The 24991-nt window shown below is 45.4% G+C and overlaps 1 protein-coding gene across 3 annotated transcripts in view; it reads right to left on the bottom strand.

Moving 5' to 3' along the window:
• Window positions 1-24991, bottom strand: part of NOD2 (nucleotide binding oligomerization domain containing 2) — a 561668-nt gene that overhangs the window by 350 nt on the left and 536327 nt on the right. Inside the window, exon 12 of one of the 3 annotated variants that reach the window (XM_069639461.1) lies at window positions 19464-22563. The exons of the other annotated variants lie outside the window; for them this stretch is intronic. Coding sequence (XP_069495562.1) covers window positions 22314-22563 — 250 coding nt within the window. The 3' untranslated portion in view covers window positions 19464-22313. Of the gene's footprint in view, window positions 1-19463; window positions 22564-24991 lie in introns of those variants that run through there. 3 annotated transcript variants of the gene reach the window in all.

Genomic DNA, 24991 nt, shown 5'->3' with positions numbered 1-24991 from the left:
TCACATTAATGCAATAAGCACAGATTTCTGGGTTGATAGTTCACTGGTTAAGCACTTTCCTTTGACAGGGGGAAGCCTGCCTTTAGCAAGTTCCAATCCTGGCCTGCAGACTCACCCCATCATACTTCCAAGGTCGATAAACTGAGTACCAATACATTGGGTAATAATTAAGCGTTCCTACCCGATCCGGTGGGCCGGTTCGAGTGGCTTAGGCCCACAGCCCGAGTTAAAGGCCCGAGCATAGCGAGGGCATTTAACGAGAGTCCCCTGGCTGATACCAGATCATGGTATGCCAGAGAGGGTAGTAACACTATTAGCACACCAGGTTGCCTATCAGGTAACCCAGGATGCTGAAAGCAAAGTATTTTGTTTGAATGAAATACTTTAAAAAATAAATACTCACTAAACATGGCCATGCATCTGAAAGACGGGTCTCCGTATGGATCCCCTCTTCCATTTCCATGGTGGCCACAGAGGACACCGGGAGGAAGCAGCAGCAGCAGTGGCATGTGCCGTGCTAAGCAGGTAAGTGGAGTGGAGCGTAGGGGAGAAGGTTTAAAATACAAAAAGTAAGGGAAGGGAGGGTGGAGTGAAGATGGCGGACGGGGCAGCAGCCATCAGGTTGCTCAAAAAGTTGGCTTGCATCAGTAGATACAGCCAGCGCTCTGAGCAACCTGATTGGTTGCACACCCATTCCTGGGTGCTAATAGCTATAATTACAGGGTCTAGAATTGGGAGCCATTCAGCAAACAGGCTAAAGAAAAAATGGATAGTCATTTTAATAACACAATTGTCTTTTCTTTTAATAATGGGTGGAAAATGAGCCAACTCCATTGGGGTTGTGGATTTTCAGGTTCATACCAGAAGAAAATCAAAGTGTAGGGTGCTGAGTGACTGACTGGAAGGCTCTGGGCTATCATGTAAGAGCCAGGTTTTCCATTCCCTGGCAGGAATTGACAGAGGACTGTAACAGACATCAGTGGATGTTTGGTTGTTAGCAGTGTGGCAAGCACTTTTATTTCTCAAAACCAAAATCCCACACAGCCCTTCTTAGTTGCCCAATCTCTGACTTACTCCAAGTAAGCAAACAAAATAGACTCAGATACAAATTAAAGCCCCCTTTTATTATGCTTTATAAAACCATCCAGTCAGTTTCCACAATGTTGGTTAACATTTCTTTGTAGAACAGCACATTTATGTAGTGTCAAACTTGTAGTACTTGTGGTAGTGCACTTATATTGGGAAAATAAAATAATGTCAAATTACAAGAATATGGCTTTCACCCCCGCTGTAGGTGGCGGACATAGCCTTTAATGGCTCGGAGAGGGCTGGGGGCTGTTGAAGGCCATGTCTTCCCCCCACAGTGGGGGTGAAAGCCATTTGCATACCAGGGTTTATCCGGGGTGTGAATGGTTCTTTTTTTTCTCCATGTGATTCTCAATGCTCCGGTCAGGCAGGTAAGTGGGGAGGGAGGGAGGCGGTGGGGAAGGTGTTTGGTTGTTTTTGAGGGGGTGGTGAGGCTCCCTGTTGTCTCCCCACATAAAAAAATAGATAGCGCTAAGTGCGGAAGGGTCTTGTGTGGCTGGAACAGCGGCAGAGAAGGTGTATTCTCGCCCAAAGTTCCAGCCACCTGATTGGCTAAGAGCCCTTCCCCGCGTGCGAATACAGAATGCCTTGAACTAAAAAAGTAGGAATAGCAGACCATGTGAAACCTGACTGGACAATATTTCCAAGTTTTGCTTTTGTACATATTCGAAATTTTGCAGCACTTTCCAAAGGGACGTAGTTTGCCTCCCTTCCTGCAGACTATCGAGATGTTTGGGGCAAACAGGTTGGGATACCCGTGCACAGGGGAAGGACCCATCTTGCTCCTCGATATCATAAAAGCTCTGCTCACACAAGGGGGTTCATTTTCGAGTAATGCGTACGTAAAGCTGCATTTATTCAGGGTTTCTGTGCGGCCAGGGGCTGTGTGTTCATGTTTATTTTTGGCAGGCAAAATTCTCGTTGTATGTGGACTCATAGCGCGAGGGACGCGGTGGTGGAGATGGTATGTTCCACCTGCAGGGAGAGAGGGGATTCTCTGTGAGGTGAATCTACCTCAGCGCAGACTGGAGCTCCAGTACAGAGGTATGTGGTGGAAGATCCCCCATGGGAACACAACAAGCAGCGGGAGGGTGCGCAGGGAGAGTCTTCTGGGAATCGACAAGGCCAGCCAGGCGCTCAGTGGTGGAGGGACGTCCCCTGAGGCCCTCCAGTATCCAGGCCGGCCTTTCCCTCTCCCCTACCTAGGGTTGAGGGGGGCTGCTGGGTGAATAACTGAGGGAGATAAGCAGGCTGGTGCTGCCCCAGTACCAGCGCAGTTGTGAGGGATGGAGCCTAGCGGCTTCTTTCCACTGCCGGGTCGCGGCAGCAAGGTAGGAAGGGAAAAGTGTGAGGGGGATGATTGGTATTTATTACAGCGTGTTGCTGTACTTCCCCTTGGATTTCGTGCCGGTGTGTTTTGGCAAGTCCTGTCAGCCGGTTTCAACTGAGATCGGCCCCATGTTTGCTGATAGCCTCTGTAAAGTGTAACTGAGGTAATTCACCTGCGCCCAGCATAGAGTGCCCCCTCCGGGTTACGGCACTGGTTTAAGGCCAATGGGTATTCAAAAGGAAGAAAGAGAGAGACATAGGTCATTGACCCCGTTCGGTTTCTCCCCTCAGGTTTTACCCTGTGTGTTCTCCAGCGGCCAGGTTGGCCCTGGGTTTGTTTTGTGTGGTCACTCCCATCAGTGGTCTGTTCTCACTGTTTGCTACGTTCAGGGGAAGGCTTGATGGGCATTGCCCACTCATTTTTCAGTGCCAGTCAAAACCGATTGCATGCAGCATCTCAGTGAGGTTGAGCCCTGCCTGAGCAGTCCATGTAAAGTGGTAGGAGGGGAGCTCGTAGTGGGACAGAAGGGCGAATTGCCTGAAAATTCTGGGAACCAGCGTTTACTTAGCCCTGGGCTCTCTATGGGGGCAAGACAGCCCGAGGGCCAGTTTTCTACCAAAAGTGTATGTTACTAAATAGGCGTTTGCTGTGGGAGAATGGGAGGCTCCGTTGGGGACGGACTACCCGCAGCATCATATGAGGTGTAGTGAGGGTTTAAGCCAACCCAGGTAAACGGTCTGTATGTGTTTGGTCATTGTCCTAGGTGTTGTGTGTCTGGTGGTAGTCTGCAGCTTCCATTAGCTCAGGTGTTCAGGTGCTGCCTCCGGTTACTACCATGGGAACGGAGGCCCTTACCCTCAAGTAACAAGGTTGACCTTAGGAATGGCCTGGTGACCAAGAGAGTAACTGGGAACTGATGCTATTTAACTATCTATGTACCAAATGTGAATTAACCTGATCCCAGGTGACCCGATTGATGCTATTTAATTTTTTATTTACCAAATGTGAATGAACTTGCTACCAGGTGACGCAATTGATGCTATTTAATTATGCATTTACAATATTTGAATGAACTTGCTCCCATTTAACCCAATTGATGCTATTTAATTATTTATTTACCAAATGTGAATGAACTTGCTCCCAGGTGACCCATTTGATGGTATTTTTTTAAACTTTGATTTTATTAGCATTTATAAAGACATATTCAATATAACTGGAAATACAATTGCACATTTGTGTTAACAGTCTAAGTCTCCTGACTTCCCAAGCCCAACCTGCCCCCAACCCCCTTCACAGTCCCCCATCCCACCACTCATGACCCCTCTACTAAGTCAACACTTGGTTGGAGGTGTAGGACCCCTTTATCAATGTCTCTGAGGCTAAAGTTTGCATTGTGTCTGTTTATTACCATCGTTGACTCCCCTTCCAGGTCCCATCCCCTCTCCCCCGTGCTCTGTTCCAATCGCTGCCTGGTCAATCCACCATGTTACCCTCATCCAGTCCCCATTTGAGCAGCAGAGCGCTCCATTCACGCTGAAACTCCTCCAACCTATCATTCACCACCGCTGTCAGCCTCTCCACTGTCATCATGGTTTGTACTTTTCCCTCCCAAGTCTCTCTCAGGGGGAGCGTTTCACTTTTCTAACACTGGGCTATGGCCAGTCTCCCCGCTCTTAGCATTGCTTCCCACATGTTCAGGAGCCTATATTCATCCCTATTTTTTTGTGGGAGCCAAGTAGAGTCTGTAGCGGGTCGAGGACCAACTGCATCCCTGTGATCTCTTGCATCTAGCTCAACACCTCTTTCCAAAACATTTGTACCTCGGGGCCTTGCCACCGCATGTGGGCCAGGGTCCCCTGGCTCACACAGCCCCTGGGGCACATAGGAGAACCTCCCGCAAACATCTCGGACAGTAACACCAGGTCCCCGTGCCACCCCATCAGCATTTTAAAGTTTTGTTCTATCGTGGAAGAAAACAGACCATGCTATATATTCGTGTCCACTCCTCCTCTGGAATCTCCTCCCCCACCAACTCGACCCAGTACCTTTGGAAGGTTTGTCTCTCCTGCAGTGATGTCTCATTCATGGCTTTGTACAGCTTACATAGTATGCCCTTTCTTATTGTGGACTGGTTTAGTACTCTTTCCAATGCTGTTAAATCTCTGTCCGCCCCTCCCCACAATTTGGGTCTGTCATGGGACCCTTGATCTGGAGATATTCAAATATTGAAATGGAGTCCCCTCCCAGCACCTCCCGCCTTGTCCCATTCCTGAAAGCTTCCACTCTCAGACAGTTGTCCCGCCCTCTCAATGCCTGCAACCGACCACCTCTGTGAGCGGGCTAGTCCCTGGTGTCCTAAATCAAATGTGGGCTCCCATACTGAGGACATTGTGGAGGGCCATGTTGTATAGCCCTGCATGTCTTTAGATTCACGCCAGATTGACCAAAAGCCCCCCGTGTGGGTTGGGACCGAAGGCGGTCCTGTATCGATCTAATCGGTGACCAAAAGTAATCCCTGACCTTCAGAGGGTGTGCAACAGGGTCTTCCAGGTAGGTCCAGTCCCCAGGTCTTCCCTCATATGTTCCAGCAGTTCCCTTATTTGAGCCGCTTTACAATAGAGGTGGATGTCTGGGAACCCAAATCCCGCTTTCCTAAGGTAAGCCAATATATCATCCGCAAATAACGAGAGTTTGCACTCGATTTCTCACCCCGCTATGGTCTTGATCTGGTCATTCATTCAAATCGCAATTGCCAATGACTCCATAACAAGGGTGTACAGCAGCAGGGAGAGGGGGAATCCCTGCCTAGTACCTCTCGTGATCTTGAAGCTCTCTGTGAGTTCCCCGTTAGGGCCTGTTATATAGTGCTGCCACCCATCTAAGGAAGTTCGTTCCCAGTCCCAACCTCCTCAGGACCTTCATCGTGAAGGGCCATTCGACCCCGTCGAGGGGCTTCCCTGAGTACAACGCAACCAGGCATGCGTCCGGCCCCTTCCCTCATGCCCAGTGGATCAGATTGTCTTCCTGATGTTATCAGATCCTTGTTCTCCCCTAATGAATCCCAGCAGGTCTCCATGTATTAGGAGTGGCAGACCCCCTTCCAGTCTCGCTCCTAGGACTTTTGCCACTTTCTTTACGTCTCCATTAAGGAGGGAGATGGGCCTATAGGAAGAGCACCTAGTGGGGTCCTTCCCTTCCTTTGGAATCGCTACAATGATTGTGGCCATTATCGTGCGGGGTAGGGGGTCGCCTCCCAGACATGCGTTGAACACCTTCACTAAATACAGTGCTAACGTGGATTTAAACAGTTTGTAGAATTCTATCATGAAGCCGTCTTTCCCAGGGGCTGACCCTGGCTTCATCTCCATGATGGCCTGCAGGACTTCCTCTGCAGTTAGTGGGTTCTCGAGGTTTTCAACCATTTCCTTGGGGAGTCCCGGGTGGGGTAACTTACTTAGGAATGTGTCTATTTGGGCCTCCTCCCCCTCCCATTCAGTGGCCTAGAGGGTCCTTTAGTACTTTACAAACTCAGACCCAATGCTCTTGGCATTGTAGACGTACCTGCCCTCCTCTGTCTTAATAGCCCCTATGGACCTCCTCTTTTTCTCCCCCCTCAGTCTCCAGGCCAGGATCCTATCTGCCCTATCCCCCTTTTGGTGATATTTCTGCTTCAGGAACATGAGTTTTATTACCGTGTCCTGCGTTATGATGGCTTTCAGTTGTGTCTTACAATGTTGAAGTTCCTTCGCCTCAGTTGGCGAAATATACTTTTCCTGGGTTCCCCCGGCTGTATCTGCTCTATTTTCCTACAGAGCATGCTCTCACTCTCCCCCTTTCTCTCTTTTTCTAGGAGCCTATTCTCATCAGGGTCCCCACCTCTACAGTATCATTAAAGCAGAAGTACTTTGTGATTCCCCTGAGCAATTCCTGTTGCACCTCTTTATTCTTAAGCAGGAAGCCGTTACATCTCCAGTTCCCCCCTTGGCCCAGTGGTCCCCCCATTTGAAATGTGCACCATATCGTGGTCCGACCACGGGATTGGGACCACCCTTGACTCCAGAGCCCGCTCCCAGAATGTCCAGTCTACCAGAACCAGGTCTATACGTGAGAAGGAATCGTGAACTTTTGAATAAAAGGTAAATGGCCTGTCACCTTCTGGTATTGGGTGGAGGGAGTCACATAACCCAAGCACATCATTAACCTGTTAAAGTATTCAGAATCATTTTAGAATCACTGGAACTTGCCCTGTTCATTTGTCCATCCCCCATCCTCTTACAGTCTCTAAAGGGGTTCAACACCATATTAAAGTCCTCCCCAACCACCAGATGACCTTCTACAAATTCGATTATTTTATCCCTGACCCTCTCCCAGAATTCAAATTGATGCACATTCAACACATATACTGAGCCCATTGTAAGCTTAACACCATGCAATTGGCCCTTCGAAAAACACATACCTTCCATTGGGGTCAGATAGAAGCCCAGCCGGCTAGAGATCAGAATTGCGACCCCCTGCTTCTTTTTTTACATCAGAGGCCATCATCACGTCCCCCACCTCCCGGGAGCATAGTTTGCGTTACCTACCCGCTGTGTTTCCTGTACGCACATCCAGTCAAGTTTGGCTCTCCTAAACTCTCGGAGTACCAACACATTTTTGAAAGGTGAATTAAGACCTCCCATTTAGGGAGCCAATGCTCATTTCACACAGGCCAGACATCACCTCTTTCCAGAGGAGTCACTTTACTCCCCCCTGCTCTGAGACAGATCCATGCTTGAAATCCTGTTATTTGGGCCCCTACACTCCACCATCCTTTGAGAACGTACATCCCCTGAACCACAACAACCCCCTCTCCCCTCAACACGTCCCTCCTTCCCTCCCCTCCTGGCATCCAAACCCACCCAGATCCATCTCCTCTGATGGGATTGAATCACCAGGTCCTCCCTCATCAAGGACAGGCTTAACTAAGCACGATAACTTGCACCCCATTCTCTGTCCCCTTTTTCAACCACAAACAATTTAACAGCTAACTTTTCCCCCTCCTCATTTTATGCACAGCGACCCAGCGCCTTGCCGCCGTTCTTGTGCCCCTGGCTCAGGAAAGGCCAGCCTGAGGGGAGTTGAGTTTCCAGAATTTTCTTGAGCCTGGAACTTTATGTCTGTTTGGACCCTTTAAACTCCATTGCTTGTCCTCCTGGCTCTGTTCCTCGTCAGCCTTTCTCTGCCTGTCTTCTCCCATTAACTCCTACATGACCCTTCTTATATTTTCCTCTGTCACTAATTTATAATTTATAATTGTAACCCTCAATTTCAAAGGATATGGAGAAACCCCGTTGGTATTGCACCCCCTTCTCACTGAACCACTTTGTTAAAGGGGAGCATAGGCATCTCTTTGTCAGTGTGAGTGTAGAAAGGTCCTGGTAGATCACCACCTTCACATTGTTCAGGCCCACTGTGCCCAGCCCCCTCGTCTTTTCCAGGATTTTTTGTCTATCCAAGTAGTTATGGAAGCGTGTGAGCACTGAGCGTGTGCCCCTCCCTGTTGCTCCCACCCTGTGGACACTTTCAAGTTTGGGCTCATCCATGTTCTCATCTTCGAACCGTGCCTTCACTACCTCATGGATGGTTCTTCTTAGGTCCCTTCCAGTTTCGCTCTCCTTTTCCGGGATCGCAAAGAATCTCAGGTTATTTCTTCTCTCTCGGTTTTCAAAATCAATTTTAGGGCCACTTCACCTTCCTTCCTCTCATGCTCCGCCAACCTCATATCAATCTGATTTTCCATTGTCTCGAGGGAGGTCTGATTGTTCTCCACCGCCTGGAGCCTCTCGTCCATGGTGTCAATTCTGACATTTATTCTATATACTTTTCGGCCGATGTCAGCCCTCATTCCCCTGATCTCTTCCAGTAGGGAGGCGCTATCTCTCTTGGTGGACATGCCATTGTTCCCTGCCTTGAACATGTTGGTGTGAGTTGTTTCTCTCCCCATCTCTGCTTTCTAGTATTCAAAGTGTCCCAGTTTGGCCCTCCAGTCCATGTGCAGGTGGGGGCTCTGTTCTTTATTCTTGGGACTCACCCGACCCCCGTATCCCTTGTTGCCCTTCGCCGCTAGTCACTTTCCCACTCCGAGGGGGGGGGTCCTCCAGCCTCTGCCCAGTCTCAGTATTGCTCCAGATGTGGAATGTATTGACCTACTTTTGCTCTGCTATGCTGCATCACTCTGTTATGATAGGGCCAGTAACAGCAAAATGGCCGCAAAACCCTTGTGCGCGCCAAAACCCCTGAAAATCGCGCTTTTCAATGCACAAAAAGATGGCTGCCCAAACTGCCACGCATGCTGTCAGTGGTGTAACAGAGCTCTCACTACTGAAATGTGTCACTGGGCCCCACAACAATTGGAAGTGGAGTGCAGAAGGAAAATGCAGTGCTATGCTAAATAAAACTCCAAATCTTGCTTTAAAATCACTTTTTCTTTGCTGCTGAAACTTCAGAATGCCGGTACAGAACACCTTAAAATATTCAAAATATAAATATAAACTGAAAATCAAATGTTTGCAATCTAAGAGGCCTGTTACTGATAGTAACCCCTATTGTAATCGTTTTGATCTTGAATGCAAATTCTATCTGTTTTTTGATATAACAAGTTTGTTTTGTACTAAGGAAAAGGCCACATAATTTAACAATTAATTTAAACCTGACTGAAGCTGCAGAACTTGAATAACAGGTTTTTCTCACAGAAGGAAGGTCTTTCCCCCCAGCAGGAAATCACAGAGAGGCGTTAATTACAGGGTAGGAAAGAACCTGGTCTACAGAGGCAAAAGGAACAATGACAAGCTGCAGCTCAGGAAATTCGAAGTGTGAAGACAGTCGTAAATGGCCTCTGCAAGGAACAAACATGGGGGATGGCTCCTGGGCTTCCAGGGAGAGAGCAAGGGGTGGAGCCAAGTGACCATTTGTTGCTTAAGAAGGACAAAGAACACATTTTAAAAAGACTGGTAACTTTCTATTTAAAATTGTGAAAAACATAAAAAAAAACAGAGTTGTTAATTTAATTTCTGGCTGCACGGTTGAAGAGGCATCAGAACTGTGTGACATGTTCTGGACAGCAATGGCAAGAAATGTGATGTTACGCAAAATGTATTTCTGCTAGAATGGTGAAACTTTATACACTCATTCCCATGTTGAACATACACTTGTAGAAATTTGCTTAAAATGTGGACATTGTGTTCATAATGAAAAGGGCAAAATTCCGTGTAAAAGCGGAGACAAGATCCCACAGCTGCGGGGTTTTGAGGAATAGCTGCTAGGTAAAATATGTAATCTGTATATGTGATTTTTATCGAGGTTGCACATGTGGAAATATGTATTTTGTCAAAAGTAGATTTTGTGTTCCAGGGGCTAAGGGTGGATTCTCAGCCTCATAAAATTGCACCATAAAGATGACACTCCGTTTCTCTCCTCCTATCAAGGCAAAGAGTAGACTTGTTGACCCTGACCAGTCCAATGTGCCCAGCCGTCTTTCATAAACCTGATCCAATCCTCTGACCAGAACTGACAGTTCCATTTAAAAACGTATCCAGTGAGTACAAATAGGAAGAATTGTGTCGCTAGCATATCTACTCTGCATAGTCTTATCCCTATCTTAGACCCATCATATCTTGTATTCAGAACCTGTATTGTTAGAAGTATCTTTGCATTGTCTGAAACCTCTCTCCAAACTATCCTCTTTCCTCCAGAACTAGTATTGTTAAAACTATCTTTGCTCTGATCCTTTTCTCATCTGAAGAAGGCGAGTTTCCTTAGCAGGCAGTCACCCTGATCAAGTGACTGTGTTCCTGTGTGGTATTCGTTTTGTTCATAGTCAGCCCCTAGTGTAAGCAACCCATTTGTCATTTTTAAAAGTGCATTCCTGTTTTCCAGTCTTGCGCCTATCTCGAAAAACGAATTCTACTAAAACGTCTGTAACTCTCTCAGTTTTTGTGATAGAAACAAGATTTCAACTCCTGCTTGTAGCTATCATCCACAGCTTTCCATCACACTAAATCAATGCGATTCGCCCATTATCGCAAATATCGTGCAGTGAAAACTTTGCTGCGAATTTTCACACGTGTAAAACAGCTTTTAATTGCTCCCGACTTGAATGTTAAGATCTCAAATGTTTTCTTGGGATTAAATCATTGCTTGTGTTTGTGTGCAACTATCCAAAGTGGCTCCCATAAGAATTTATAACAATTTCAGCAATTTTGACCATATTTGGTGTTTTTGCCCTGTCCATTCTAAAGATAAGCCAGTCTGCCAGCTTGACAGTCAATTCCGTTTTCTCTTGTGTTTGAAAGGGGGAAAGTGGGATTGATATTCTATTTGAATTCTGCCATTGCTGAATACCTGCTTTCTCCTCCTATCTCTTTACATTGCCTATTGGGGGTTGAGGTGTGTTGCAGGGGGAACCTTTAACCACAGTGCTATTTGATATGAACCCCCACAAAAGTACTATTTTCTGTGTGGAATTGTTTTGCTCACTACTCCTCGTGTATTAAACAGATTATTCAGTGTTACCTCACCCCATTGATGATTGTTGTGTACCTATTAAAACATATTGTGATTAGATTTTAAATACATAAATACATATTTACCTTTGCAAACCAGCCGGATTCCTGGTTCAGTGTGACTGGGGGGGGGGGGAGTTCCAGGACAAGGGTGTAATATGAATGGTATATCGTTCAGAATAAAGAACTTTTAGACAAAAATAAATAAGGATTTCAGTTGTGCACTACATGCTGGGCGTTGACTTGGGTGTGTGCCAGATTGAAATCACTTACACAGAGAGGGGAGGGACGGTAGTCCACCTATATCCCCCCCGTACTTTGAGCAAGGGAGGGAGTCACAAAGATAATCCTCAGAGCGAAGCTCCTCCGCTGTGGAGGCTGATCCCTCCGGGCCGACTGTGCCTTATTTCTGGCCCCGCTCTCCTGTTTGAGTATAGGGGGTCCCCTGTGTACCCCCGGAGATTGTTAGTTGTTTTTTTTCCCCATGCTATTTCCCCCCTGGGGGGGAGGCTTCAGGCCGTTGTCCTCACCCTGGTTCTCCCGATATCTTTAGGTCCACCTCCGCTCCAAGGGGGGTGGGTGGCTATACCTCTGCTGGCTCTGCTTCTTGTGGGGGGCGCCTAGCAACGCGTGCCGGGCAGGCCGCTCCCCACCTGCGCCATTGCTGTGGTGTCTCACGGTTCTCCTCTCTGGGTCGGGTTAAATGTTCTGTCCGCTGCTTCCTCTGTGCCTCATTGAAGGTGTTTCCGTGGACCTGAGGCCTGGGAATCAGACCGGGGTGTGCTCCTGGGGTACGTGCAGCCCATGGGGGGGAGTTAGCTTGCTCCAGTGGGGGCTCCACAGGAGGCTCAACCCTCGTAACAGCCCTTATCTGCAGAGCTCAGCACAGGGACAGCCTCATCTCCACGCTCTCTGGAGGCCACCCTCCTATTTAATTATTTATTTACCAAATATGAATTAACTTGCTCCCAGGTGACCCCATTTATGCTATTTAATTATTTATTTACAAACTATGAATTCATTTGCTCCCAGGTGACCAAATTGATGCTATTTAATTATTTATTTACCAAAAGTGAATGAACTTGTTCACAGGATGTTATGTAATTATTTAATACCAGGGATCTGGTATTACACATTCTGTTTTATAACAAAGGCTGTCAAGCTTGTCGAAATGAATATAAGACTGTGACTGTTTATTTAACCAGGTGCACTTTAAGAACTTTTATCCAACCGGGCTGACCTGCCTTAGGAGAGGGTCAACTCTCTCACCGGGCAGACTGCCCTCACTGATGTCTGCTTTAGGTTCTCATATGAGGGACCATCCACCACCCCCCTGGGTTGTCATTTGCACATGTGTGTGGTAAGGTGTAAGTATCCCATGCTCAGGACTCATACAGGTTGCTGCTCACCCCTTCTTTCATCAAACATAGGGAGAAAAACCTTACACGTAGTTTACACAAGAGGGTCCGGTTACGTTTATAGTTTGGCATACACATTCCTCATTTACATCTTTTGGATGGCAGAGTGGAAAATGGTGGCACACTCATTTTTACGCCACCCTTTTGCACTGTGTCATGCAAAACGAGTAAACACAGGCCTGCCTGCCCTTTGCAAAGGGTCGGCAGCCTTCATTTTAGATTCCTATGGAATCTGCCTGCATTCTGCTGGTATAAAACCTAGGCGAATGCATAGGAATGCACAGCATTTACACCAGCATGAAAAAACATGCTGACGTAATATATGGAGTATTTGTATGGCAGAGAAGAAAGTGGATGCGGAATTGTAACTTACGATCTGACAGCCTCTCTACCCTACCATTAAAAAGAATGAAAATGAGATTTTACGTAAATGTAATGCGTAAAAGTATCACACATGGCTTTAACGCATTACATTTACATTACGCTGCCACAAAAATGTTCCTCCTGCACTCTGGAGGCAACCCTGATTTTATTGCTTGTCACTAATTGGTGTAAAGAAAGCCAATGGTAGGGTTCCAGAACAAAAAAAAAGATTTTTACCAGCCGTGTTGCTAACAAAAGTGGCATTTCTCAAGGTTCACTGCAGATTCTCAATAGTCATTTTAAGCCGCCCCTCTTGGTTTTCAAAATACTTCCCTGGGGATTCTAAATTGGGATATCGCACAATTACTTCACCCTAAATCTGTCTTTTTATAAAGTGGCAGCACTGACAATTTAGATCTTCCCAGCTCCAAGGGAGCTGTAGAGGCAGTGCATCGCATATAAATATAAATTGGCCAGACAGTGTACTTGGCAGTGGACTCAGGGCAGTGAAAAAACTCCCTCTACAAATTATATTTTTTTACCTGAACAGTACATTGCTAAGTGTAAATTGACTGGCGATAAGGGAGCTGTCTTTGTTGTAGTAAAGTATTTATATTGAGACTGGATTCTAAGTAAAAGGTAAAGAGGCAAGTAGGTTGATTTTAGGCTCACTTAGTTTTATTAATTCCTGCAGGGACTGTGTGGGTGCTGTATTACATACACATTTTTTAGAATTGTTATTCATTATTGTCACTGTTTTGTTTTCATTTGGTTGTAACTTTATATGTATTACACGGCTCAAGGTAGTTGCCGTGTAGTTATGGTTAAGTTGCTAATCCCATAGGAAGAGCACTTTTTGGGCGGCTTATAACTTCGCTTCCCCTGGATGAATCCTCACCAAACGTTGCAAAAAAAAGTATTTGGCCCACTCTGAATCGTTTTGCAGTTTGGCAAGGTTTGGTCCAGGGGATGCAAAGTTATAGCAGGGGTCCCAAAATTTATTTTTTTCCCATAGACTGAATGGGGAAAAAAACGTTGCTCACGCCTACAGCCCAAACCGCTGGACGGATTTTCACCAAATTTGTAGCAGGAGCAGCGGTCCCAAAACCGTGCTTTTGTAAATTTGGTGAAAATCCGTCCAGTAGTTTTTTTAAAATGACCAAAAAAATTAATGATATCTATGTCCGCTCCGTGGACACACTTCCCTGTTCGCTCCGCAGACAGGACACCGATTGGTTAATCGGCTTGCGTCATGTCCGTGGACATGCGACATATTCGCTGATTGGATGGTGAAGAGCATGAAGAGCGTCAGATTTTTGGAAACGCCCGCCATCTTGGATTCGCGGACAGCGGCTGGTGTCCGCAGACATCGCGGTAAAAACTTATTAAAAAACACAACATTGCACTTGTCAAATTTATCAAATAATCTCTGGGGAGGTGAGGGGTGATGAGGATGGGATGGGAAATAGCCGCAAGAAGCAAAGAAATGGGTGGTTTTTTGCTGCGAAAAGTCCGCGAACAGTTTGGATGTTCGCAAACAGTCCTGTGATGTTCGCGGACACCTCAGCATTACAGGGTTGGTGAAATGCAGTTCTTGGATGGCTTATAACTTTGGCGCCACTTAATAGAATTGCATGAAGTCTTGCATGTATATTTATGACCTGATTCTGAATTAGTTTGCAAAGTTTGGTGGGATTCTGTCATGAGGGGGCAAAATTAGAGGGGGGGTCCCAAAATAATGTAAAGGCTTATAAACGAGGTGCCTTTTGATAAATCTACACAAAAGTTTGCAAAAAGATTATAGATCTAGATAAAAATGTTTTCATAAAGTCTGAATGGATTTTGTCAAGTGGGGGCTAGGTTATATGACGATTGTATATGCATACTTTTGACACTTTTGAAAAAATAAAACATGGGTGGATTTCCAGAAAACTTGCGTGAGGAGCATTGGCAAGGACCTACATGCATGGTTTTGGAAATGTGGCAGTGTTTTATTTTTTGACAAGTGTCATAATGTAGCTACAAAAAATAGCAGTATACTTTTAGTGACTGAGGGGTAGCCCGTGGCCATGGGCAGTGGCCAGATTGTCCGGGTCATAAAATAAGGTCATGATCCGGACAATCTGACTACTGGCCATGACCACAAGGGACAAAACATAGGATTAAAGTGACCATGTCCACCTGGGACTGGCTTTGTGGTAAAGTTATTTGAAATTAGGATAGATTTGAAAGGGAAGAAAAATGTGCTTGTGGTAATATGGTCATAGGGTTCTATTTTTGCATTCTGCAGGCTGCCATGGAAAGTGAAGAGGGCCCTGTATGGAACCCTTGCCTTCCCTTTCCATGGTGGCAATCTTGGAAAAGGAATTTCTTTCCTACACCGGGACGTCACAGGCATCCCGGTGTAGGAAGAAAAATCCTCTTTTTTAGCACCCGGGTTCCCGCTTTGGGAACCTAGGCTGCTAATGGCCTTCATCCCCCATTTCAAGGGTTGGAATGAGGGGATAATGGTCCACAGACCTTGTTATCCACCCTTGCTTCGCTTGGGCTGATAACTTGGGCTGCTAGGCCGGTATCCACCGTTCAAATCTTTGGAACAGAGGATGAACGCCACAATATTCCCATTAGCATAACATAAAATGCAAATGGAAATGTTGGAAAATCTTATTGAGTCTATGTACTTTACTGAGAAATATAAAGTAGATGGAATCTATGGGCCTCATTCCGAGTAGGGCGGTAAGGGTTAACGGTCACCGGTAACGAGACCGGTGCCGTTAAACCCTTACCGCCCTACTACGAGTTCCCTTTGCGGGTCCTTCCTTAACGCCTGCTTTTATAGCAGGCGTTAAGGACGGGACCCGCAAAGTGACTTTAGTGCTAATAACGGTACCGTAATTTACGGTACCGTTATTAGCACGTTCCCCATTCCCATTGAGCCCTATGGGGGCTTAAATGGGAATGGGGAAGGGCCCTGGTGAATAGGGAATTATCGGTCCCTCCAACCTTGGAATGGACCGGTAATTACTCCATTCACCAGGGCGGAGTCGGAACGATTTTGGAGGCAGCCATGCTGCAAATAGCGGCATGGTTACCTCCAAAGTCGGAATGAGGCTCTATATGTTTTTTTTAGTTCTATTTTTTAACTGTGAAAGGTGGTTCCTAAAGGAACATTTCTTTTGTTGTTTTTGGATTTATTTTTTGGCAGGAGAGCTAAGAAGGAAAGGTGGGGAGGGAAATGAGGGAAGAGGAACCAAACACTAATAAGGAGGGGTAGGTGGACAAGGGAACATGTTGCACGTGTGTTATTTCTATGGTAGGGTGCAGTGTTTCTCATGCTCCTTGATTACAGCAGTGGTGATGGCTTTTCGGGAGGTGGGATGGCATTAGATGATGCCATTTTAAGATAAATAGCAGTTTTGCTAAAAGTATGTACTGTGTACTAGATTGTTAATGGATAATGAGTAGGAATAGGTGTTGGAGCTGTGCAAGGGAAATTTTGAAGTTGAAAGTTCCTAGATCAGTAGAAAATGCAGTTACAAACTGTCCACAAAGCAGAGATCTTATCATGAAGTGCGGACGGGTTCTCGGACACGTCATCATACTGCGCGCCATGTTCATGTGGCACTGTCTGGAAGGTCTGCTTTGAAGACAGATATTCGCAGACGTCTACGGATGCAAAACTAGTTAAAATAGTTGCAAAAAGTGTATAGAAGTGTTAAGGTGACACTTTGTAAATGGGACACAAATATTGTTATATTAGGTAAGTATGACATTAGTAAGTTGTAGGAAAATAGCATGCACTGGTAAAAACCCATGAAATTCACTGAACAAACTTTGTTAAAGGGGTGCTATGGTTAAGTTGCACTAATAAAAACCTATGAAATTCAATGAAAAAACTTTCTTAAAGGGAAATTATGGTTAAGTTGCACTAATAAAAACCTATGAAATTCAATGAAAAAACGTTGTTAAAGGGACGTTATGGTTAAGTTGCACTAATATAAACCTTTGAAACGTCATCTTTGATGTCCTGGGTGTTAGTCTTAGCAGTGCACGGTGGTGGCGCGAGTTATGGTTGTTTAGCTTACCATAGCTGGTGAATTTCTGGGGATTTTCGGTTTTACTTGAAACCATAACGTCCCTTTAACAAAGTTTTTTCTTTGAATTTCATAGGTTTTTATTAGTTATTAGTCCAACTTAACCATAACATCCCTTTAACAAAGTTTTTCAGTGCATATATATATATGCAGTTTTAGTGTTATATTTGGCCCTATGACAAAATGTCGAGTACGTGCTTTTTTGACTGACTGAAGTTCTAAATGTTGATTCCACATCAACTTGAATGAGTTTATTTTTGATTTATTCTTGGATTAATTGGGTTTTCATTTTTATTTGATTGGTTCTTGCACTACAAAGGCCAATCGGAGAACACGAAACTGGCATTGGAGGAAGAACTGTTTTCAGGGTGTCTTTATGGAGTATCAATGCGTATCTACGTTTGTTGGTGAGCACTGTCATGTGGAGGGTGGAGTACAGAGACAGATACAAATCACGTTTGGCGACAAAGGGGCATGCACACATATAGCAATGTCGCAGTTTCAGCTGTTTTAAGTTCAGATGCTGTTGTACAATTATATCTGTGGCAGAAATGAACATCCAAGGAATAATTGGATCAGTGGCAATTCTGAGTTTGCGGCTTTAAAGCTCGGTGAGATTAACCATATCGAAAGTTCGGAACTGAGGTATCCCTTGGGACGCAGGCATTTTCATTGGAGCCCAAGTGAACCCTGTAACAAAATGTGCAGTCTACCTCGTGCTTGGTCTGGATGTTGCTTCCTTTACTGTTTCTATGCCACTGGATTTCTCTAGTGCTCACCATATTACCGTGCCTAAAAACCGAAACGTCAATGGAGTCTACAGGGTACCTTCCACTAACACACATCTACAACTGGAGGCTTGCAACTGTGGCAGTGATGGAGGAAGCGTTTGTGCCATGAGGTAAGGGAGGGGGCAGGGTGACAGTCAAATCCTAAGGGGGCAACAGGATTCCAAATGATTCAAGGGTGGGACCTCAAGGGTGGTGAACGTTTTCAGTGGAGGGGCCTCAATATTTTCTAAAATAAGTGCGACCGACTGAGCATATTGGGGGAGTCCAAAATCATGAAAGGAGAGTTCAGTGGGGCTCTCCCCCGATAAACGTTTAAAATATTGTGTTGAAATTCTGCATTTTGCAGCACAATATTTGAACAAATGGGGTCATAAACTTACATTTTACAATTTGTTCTCTAAAGTAACAAAGTGACAAACAATCCAGTACATTTCATGATTCACAGACAGTCACTTCTGGTGAATATTTTCAGTGGAGGGGCCTAGATATTTTACTAAAATGGTCTGAGCCACCAAGCATAGGGAGGGGGCCCCAAACATTGTAGGTGGGTTCGGTGTGGGGGGGTAATCACGTCCCAAGAAGGTATTTAAAATAATATGTACAAATGGCACAAATAGCACTATTTTTGAGAACAAGGAGGTAAAACATGAAAAAATGCAGTTAATGCCATGTCACCAAACATACACTAAACCCGAGCATTTTACATGATTTTCATGAGGGTGCGGCCACACTCTATTTTAGCCAGTAACGATCACTGTGAATACCTTGCAGGAGCCTGCCACCACACATCTATGTCAGTAGCAGTCACTGTAAATACCTTGCATGAGCCTGCCACCACACCTCTATGTCAGTAGCAGTCACTGTAAATCCCTTGCATGAGCCTTCAACCACACATCTATGTCAGTCGCAGTCACTGTAAATCCCTTGCATGAGTCTGCAACCACACATCTATGTCAGTAGTAGTCACTATAAATTCCTTGCATGAGCCTGCCACCACACATCTATGTCAGTAGTAGTCACTGTAAATCCCTTGCATGAGCCTGCAACCACACATCTATGTCAGTAGCAGTCACTGTAAATCCCTTGCATGAACCTGGAACCACACATCTATGTCATTAGTAGTCACTGTAAATTCCTTGCATGAGCCTGCCACCACACATCTATGTCAGTAGAAGTCACTGTAAATCCCTTGCATGAGCCTGCAACCACACATCTATGTCAGTAGTAGTCTCTGTAGATTCCTTGCATGAGCCTGCCACCACACATCTATGTCAGTAGCAGTCACTGTAAATCGCTTGCAGGAGCCTGCCACCATACATCTATGTCAGTAGCAGTCACTGTAAATCCCTTGCATGAGCCGGAGTGAGACCACAACATATCTATGACCGTGCGGTCACTGTAGTATGAAAAAAGAAATCATCATTACTCTGCTTCCTCCGACCCGCCATACAGACATGTGCACGCACAATCACACTCATGTACACACACACACACACACACACACACACACACACCTTGTCTTAGAAACAAACACAATCCATGCATTCCATTCAAACACACACACACACTTCAGAAAACACATTTATCTTGGGTCTTCTCTCACTACGTAGCAGAGGGACATGGGGCATGGGCATGGCCCCAGCCCCAGTGGGGGGAACAAATCCATGCATGCAGTGCCGGTGCACACTGGAAGGACTAGAATACTTGGGGGCATGCAGGTGCTGCGCTGCTCAGCGACGAGTTTCCTAAGCAACCTGGGGGAAGCGATGTGTCACACGTTGTGAAAACAGAATCAAAATATCGAGGCTGAGTACCCCAAAAGGAAATACACCGAACACGGGTTACAAAGGAACATACAAAGTACTTTATTTTATACTGAATCCAGTTACAAAAACAGAGCAAAATCAGATAGCTATCGGCCCTCAGTACAACCCAACGAACTCCAGAGTGGTCCAGTGTGTTCAGTGAGAGACGTTGTACATTAGAATGCATTCGCTTTTTATACTTTTGGTGGGCACGATGTCCAGCCCCACTTTGGGTTAATATTCCTTTTAATACATCACCGATCTAGAGTTCGCGCCAAATCTCAAACAACCGCATACAACTGGTTTGCCGTTATTACATGTATCAACAAGCCTATGCAATAACAGTGTATTCTAAGATTTTCCATGCAGGCCTTCTCAAACATTAATACAATGTAGTCAAACAGATGTTCTTCGTTCAGTATTTGAATACATTGTCTCAACATATGCTTGTGGATTAGTTTCATTGCACGAGTAATCCTTCTACACACAGGTCAACGAAGGACAAGGTCTCAGTTCACAACCTCAACGAGTGGCCTGCAGGCAAGTTGCACCTTAGCTATGTACAGAGGTCAAGACAGCCATGTTGTTTTCTGGAATGACATCGTCCACCATTTTTAACTCACAGGGTGACTTTTACAAAGCAAAGCCTAAAATGGCAGTTTGACTTAAAATGGCGGTTTACATGGATTTAAGGTCAGGACCTTGCGACACGGATTTCTTTCGTAAGCGACTTTCGAGCAGCTTGGCGTAGGCCAATATTAATATATTTATTACAATAGGAGGCACAATATACTTTCTCTTTCAACAAACTCTCCTTTTGGCCTATGCCAAGTGCTAAAAACTACTTTGGATCTCCTTGCAAATAACTCCATGCATCATCGTCCATGTACCCTGAATCACTATCGGAAATATCTATTGCCATTAGGTCATTTGCTACAATATCTTTCAACACATATTCTTTAGAGGTTTTATTCGGGGCATACACTTTATGTCCTATCGAACCTATCGCTTGTGCGCAACATCCCCCTAGCATCGAACACATACCAGGTAGACACTGAATACAGCAACAAAGAAACAACAGGATTCCCAAAATAATTAATAAGACCGAAAGTACCTTCCAACCCCAAGATCGCAAGAAGTCCCAGAACCAAGTGCTTAGATCCCAGTTTCCCTCAGCAACATGCCATTCGGAACTAAGGACGTGCAGATTCTATATTGCCTTGAAAATAGTTAGAGAGGAATCGGGTACGAAAACACAGAAGCCGGACCCCACTAATTTGCACACTCAGTCGGTTTTGAATTGCTACTAATCTTATCGCCTTTTGTTCTAACGTCATATTATACAGTATGTCCGTGGTCCGGTTGATGGTTCTCTCCAGTACTCTCGCTAGTTTTCTGATATCTTCTGAATTCGCTATCTGCCCCCAAAATGGCACAACTGATTTAGCTGTATCTCCCAAGATTTGTGCCAGGGTGTCACCATTCTCGTCCCACCGTGGACGAGCCTTCGAAACTTCTTTTGTACTAGCTATAAACACCCCAGGTAAGAGGATCCCTAAATAACAGGTTCCCTGCCAATCCCTGGGCAACCATGGGATTGCTACATTACTGCAGACAAAGTAGATAGGTTCGCCTACATACAAAGGTCTGTTTTCCCCAGTCAAATTTCCAACGTTGGCACAACCTAGAACATTTCCCATTGACTGAGTTCCATTCCTCTCTATGCAAAAAGAAACTGAATTGGGGCTATGGTTAACAGTGTAAGAAAGAGGCATGGCATCCTTATTGCCTATTGGAGCCATCTTAAAGGAAATCAAAGATTGGAAAGGACAAGACAGTTTATCAGAAGGCCTAATAGAAGCAACATTCGGTTTACTCCTATTTGCAAAAAGCAAGCATCCCAGGGGAGTCAAAAAACGTTTCTCAAAACTATTCTAATTGGTGCCATCAAAGTTCCCTGAGATGCTATCATTCCATCGGCCAAAGAACAGTGCTCTAAGGGAAGCATAGCAAGCAGTTGTCAATGGTAAAGGACGAATATACCAAGCTAGCCCCTTATCCCCGTGTTGCAGTAAATGTGAGCAGACCCAACAGTTAGATTTATTAAAAATGGCTTGTGTAGCATTCATGATAAGCAGTAAAGTGTTATTGTGGTACCTTTGTCTGTGCTGAGAATCCCCGGGGGGATAGAGTATGCAAATGTACAAAGGGAGTAGGAAAAATGGGTGCACTTTCAGTAGGCAACAAAAGTTCTAAAGAGTGAGTTTCCTCGAGGTACCACAATCCTAAGGCAGCGACTATTAAAAACCCAAATATCATTATAAAAATACAGCAATCCATTTTTGGGGCCCAGGCATTTTGTCCATTGTCCCAGTTGGTCACCCCCTTATTTACAAGTCCCATACGAGCAGTAGCGGTGGCGGGCATTGTAGTCTTCAAACGGATACTCCAAAGTTTGTTGCTGGCGACCTCCCAGTCGAGCGACTTCTTAGTCCTTCCACAGCCCTAGCCAACAGAATCCCCTTTCTCAAATTTGGCAAAAAGCAAGCCCTCGAAGACTTTTCTCCTTCTCCGAATGCACAGCCGAACCGTGCCGTAAGTCTATCAGATGCACAGCAAAACTGTGCCATAAGTCTATCAAATGCACAGCAAAACCACGCCGTAAGTCTATCTTCGTGGTCGTAGATTATATCGTACTTTTCCCGGTACTGATTGATCCGGAAACAAGTAAGTAAAGGTACTGAATTCGAAATAGCAGTTTCCGGATGCAAAATTTGTGGAGAGTGTGGAGACAAAATGGCAGCTTCCCCAAGCCTCACAGGCTCAGAGAAATTCTCTGACATACTCTCAGTGACACTTACTGCTTTGGGGTCATTGGTTGCAGTGTCAGCTAGGGGTTCTGTTTGTTCTGTAATGTGTGGCACAGGGTGAGGAAGTTTCTTGATGTGGGACGCGTGTATCCAGTTCTTTCTTCAGCGACCTGCACCGCTGTCTGGGCGACCAACAGGACTTGGAATGGCCCACGCCAGCGAGGCGCAAGGCAAGAGGAGCGTTCAAACGATTTGACGAGCACCCAACTTCCAAGCCGTATGCTGTGGCCCGGGCCCTCGTATGGCACAGGTAAAGCTTCTCGTACCTGGTGATAAATCAAAAACAGGTTTTTAGTCAATTGGCCACAATAATCTGAAAGTAGTACATTTTCAACATTTCTTAACGAGTTACATTTAGGAAGGTTCCAAATATTGGCAGGTCTCCCCATTACTACCTCAAATGAAGAGAGCCCAGTCTTAGTTTGAGGGGTTGTGCGCATGGATAACAACACGGTCGGTAAGGCGTCGGGCCATTTTAGTTTGGTGCCGGCACACGTCTTAGCGAGCTTGTTCTTGATGATACCGTTGTGTCTTTCTACTAGTCTGGCGCTCTGAGTATGTCTGGCCGAATGGAATCGTTTTTCAATTCGTAATGCTGTACATATCTGCAGAATTACAGCGGCAACAAAATGTGGACCATTGTCCGACCAGATAACTCATGGCAAACCGAACCGCGGGAAGTATTCTTTTAACATGATTTTTGCAGTAGTCATAGCTGTAGCATCTTTAACAAGAAAGCCTCAACCCATATACTAAAAGCACAGATAACCACAAGTACATATTTCTTATTATCGCATCGTTCCATTTCAATGAAATCAAAGTGGATCACTTCGAAGGGACAGAGGGTGGCCCAAAACTACCCCTTGGAGTTACTGTCCCCTTTCCCACGTTGTGTTGCAGGCAAATCATGCACTACCGGACGTAGCGCTGGGCAATTTTCGCAATTTTGTCATTTACCCAAACCTTTTCTAACATTTTTGTCATTTTCTGGGCACATACATGCATAGGACCATGGGCCATGATGACCATCATCATGACGTACGCGTCAGGGAGTAGCCATTTCCCTTCTTCTATGTCCACCCAACACCCGTCATCATCAAGTTTCCCCAAGCCTTCAGCCCACCTTTTGGATTCTTCTAACGTGGCATCAGCTTGGATATCCCGTACAGACCCAACACCCTCATCTATTGCATAAGCATCTAAAGATTCCCTTGAAACATACATCTCCGTAAGGAGATCAGTAGCAGTTTGCCTAGCTATCTGATCAGCGAAAGCATTCCCTTTCCCTATATCACCTGTAATCTTTCGATGTGCTGCACATTTGATAACTGCTAACTGAGTAGGGAGCGCAAGCGCTAGGAGTAGTTGTACTATTAGGGAGCCATGTTGAATTTTGGTGCCATGCGAAGTTAGGAACCCACTCTCTGACCAAAGTCTCCCAAAGTTGTGGACCACCCCAAAGGCATACTGACTATCAGTATATATATTTATTGCAAGCCCTTTAGAAAGTTCACAAGCTCGGGTCAATGCTATAATCTCTGCGGTCTGCGCAGAATTATGCATGATTCTCTTAGTTTCCACAACCGTGCTCAATGTAGTGATCGCATAAGCAGCTGTGGATGTACCATCCAGAAGTTTGAAGCAGGAGCCATCAAAAAACAGATCTCCTTGCGGATTATCCAAGGGAGTATCCTTCAAATCAATTCTACCCTTTGTCTCTTGTTCGGTCGTATACAAACAATCATGTGGCACTTCATCGCCGCAAGTAGTATCTTGCGGGTAAGGTAGGAGTTCAGCCGGATTAAGAACACAACACCTCTTAATTTGAACGTGAGGAGCAAACAAGATCAATTCATATCTTGTCAACCGTGCCGAAGTGAGGTGTTACATTTGAGTTCGGTTCAGCAGAACATCTACAGAGTGAGGCACCATCAGGGTTAGATCATGGCCTAGGACCATTCCCTCACCCTGTCTTACAGACGCAGCAGCAGCAGCGACAGCTCGCAATCATCTTGGCAAAGCGCATGCTACAGGATCAAGGGTGGAAGAAAAATAACCGCAAGGCCTATTCTTCCCTCCATGTTCCTGCGTTAATACAGCCAAAGCACATCCATCACATTCATGCACAAACAACACAAAGGCCTTTTCATAGTTTGGTGTGCCCAAAACTGGTGCAGAGCATAATGCAATCTTAAGCAAGTCAAACGACTGCTGGTGTACCGCGTTCCATGGCAATGGCGAAGAAATGCCCTTCTTCGTCAAAGCCAACATCGGTTTGATCACTAGTGACAAATTTGGGATCCACAACCTACAGTAAGAAGCCATACCTATCAAGGCCCTAACTTCCTTCTGTGTATTTGGGACAGAAATGCCAGAAATGTGTTTTATTCTTTCAGGTGTCAATCTTCTTCACTCCTTTGACAGGAGATAGGCAACCTCCTGACAACAATATTGACATTTTTTAAGCGAAGCTTTGTGACCATGCTTAGCTAGATGAATAAGTAATGACACAGTGCCCTCCTTACAGGCACTCTCAGAGTCAGCAGCTAGAAGCAAATCATCAACGTACTGAAGCAAAGTACAGGTAGAGGGCAATTCAAGGGTATCAAGCTGTTCTTTCAAAGCCCTACTGTAAATGCTAGGACTCTCTGTGCACCCTTAAGGTGCACGAGTAAATGTGAACGAGCGTTAAAG

Source organism: Ambystoma mexicanum, chromosome 1q (genome assembly GCF_040938575.1).
Source record: "Ambystoma mexicanum isolate Mex_15411 chromosome 1q, UKY_AmexF1_1, whole genome shotgun sequence".
NCBI lineage: Eukaryota > Metazoa > Chordata > Amphibia > Caudata > Ambystomatidae > Ambystoma > Ambystoma mexicanum.
This window is presented reverse-complemented; position numbering and strand designations above follow the sequence as displayed.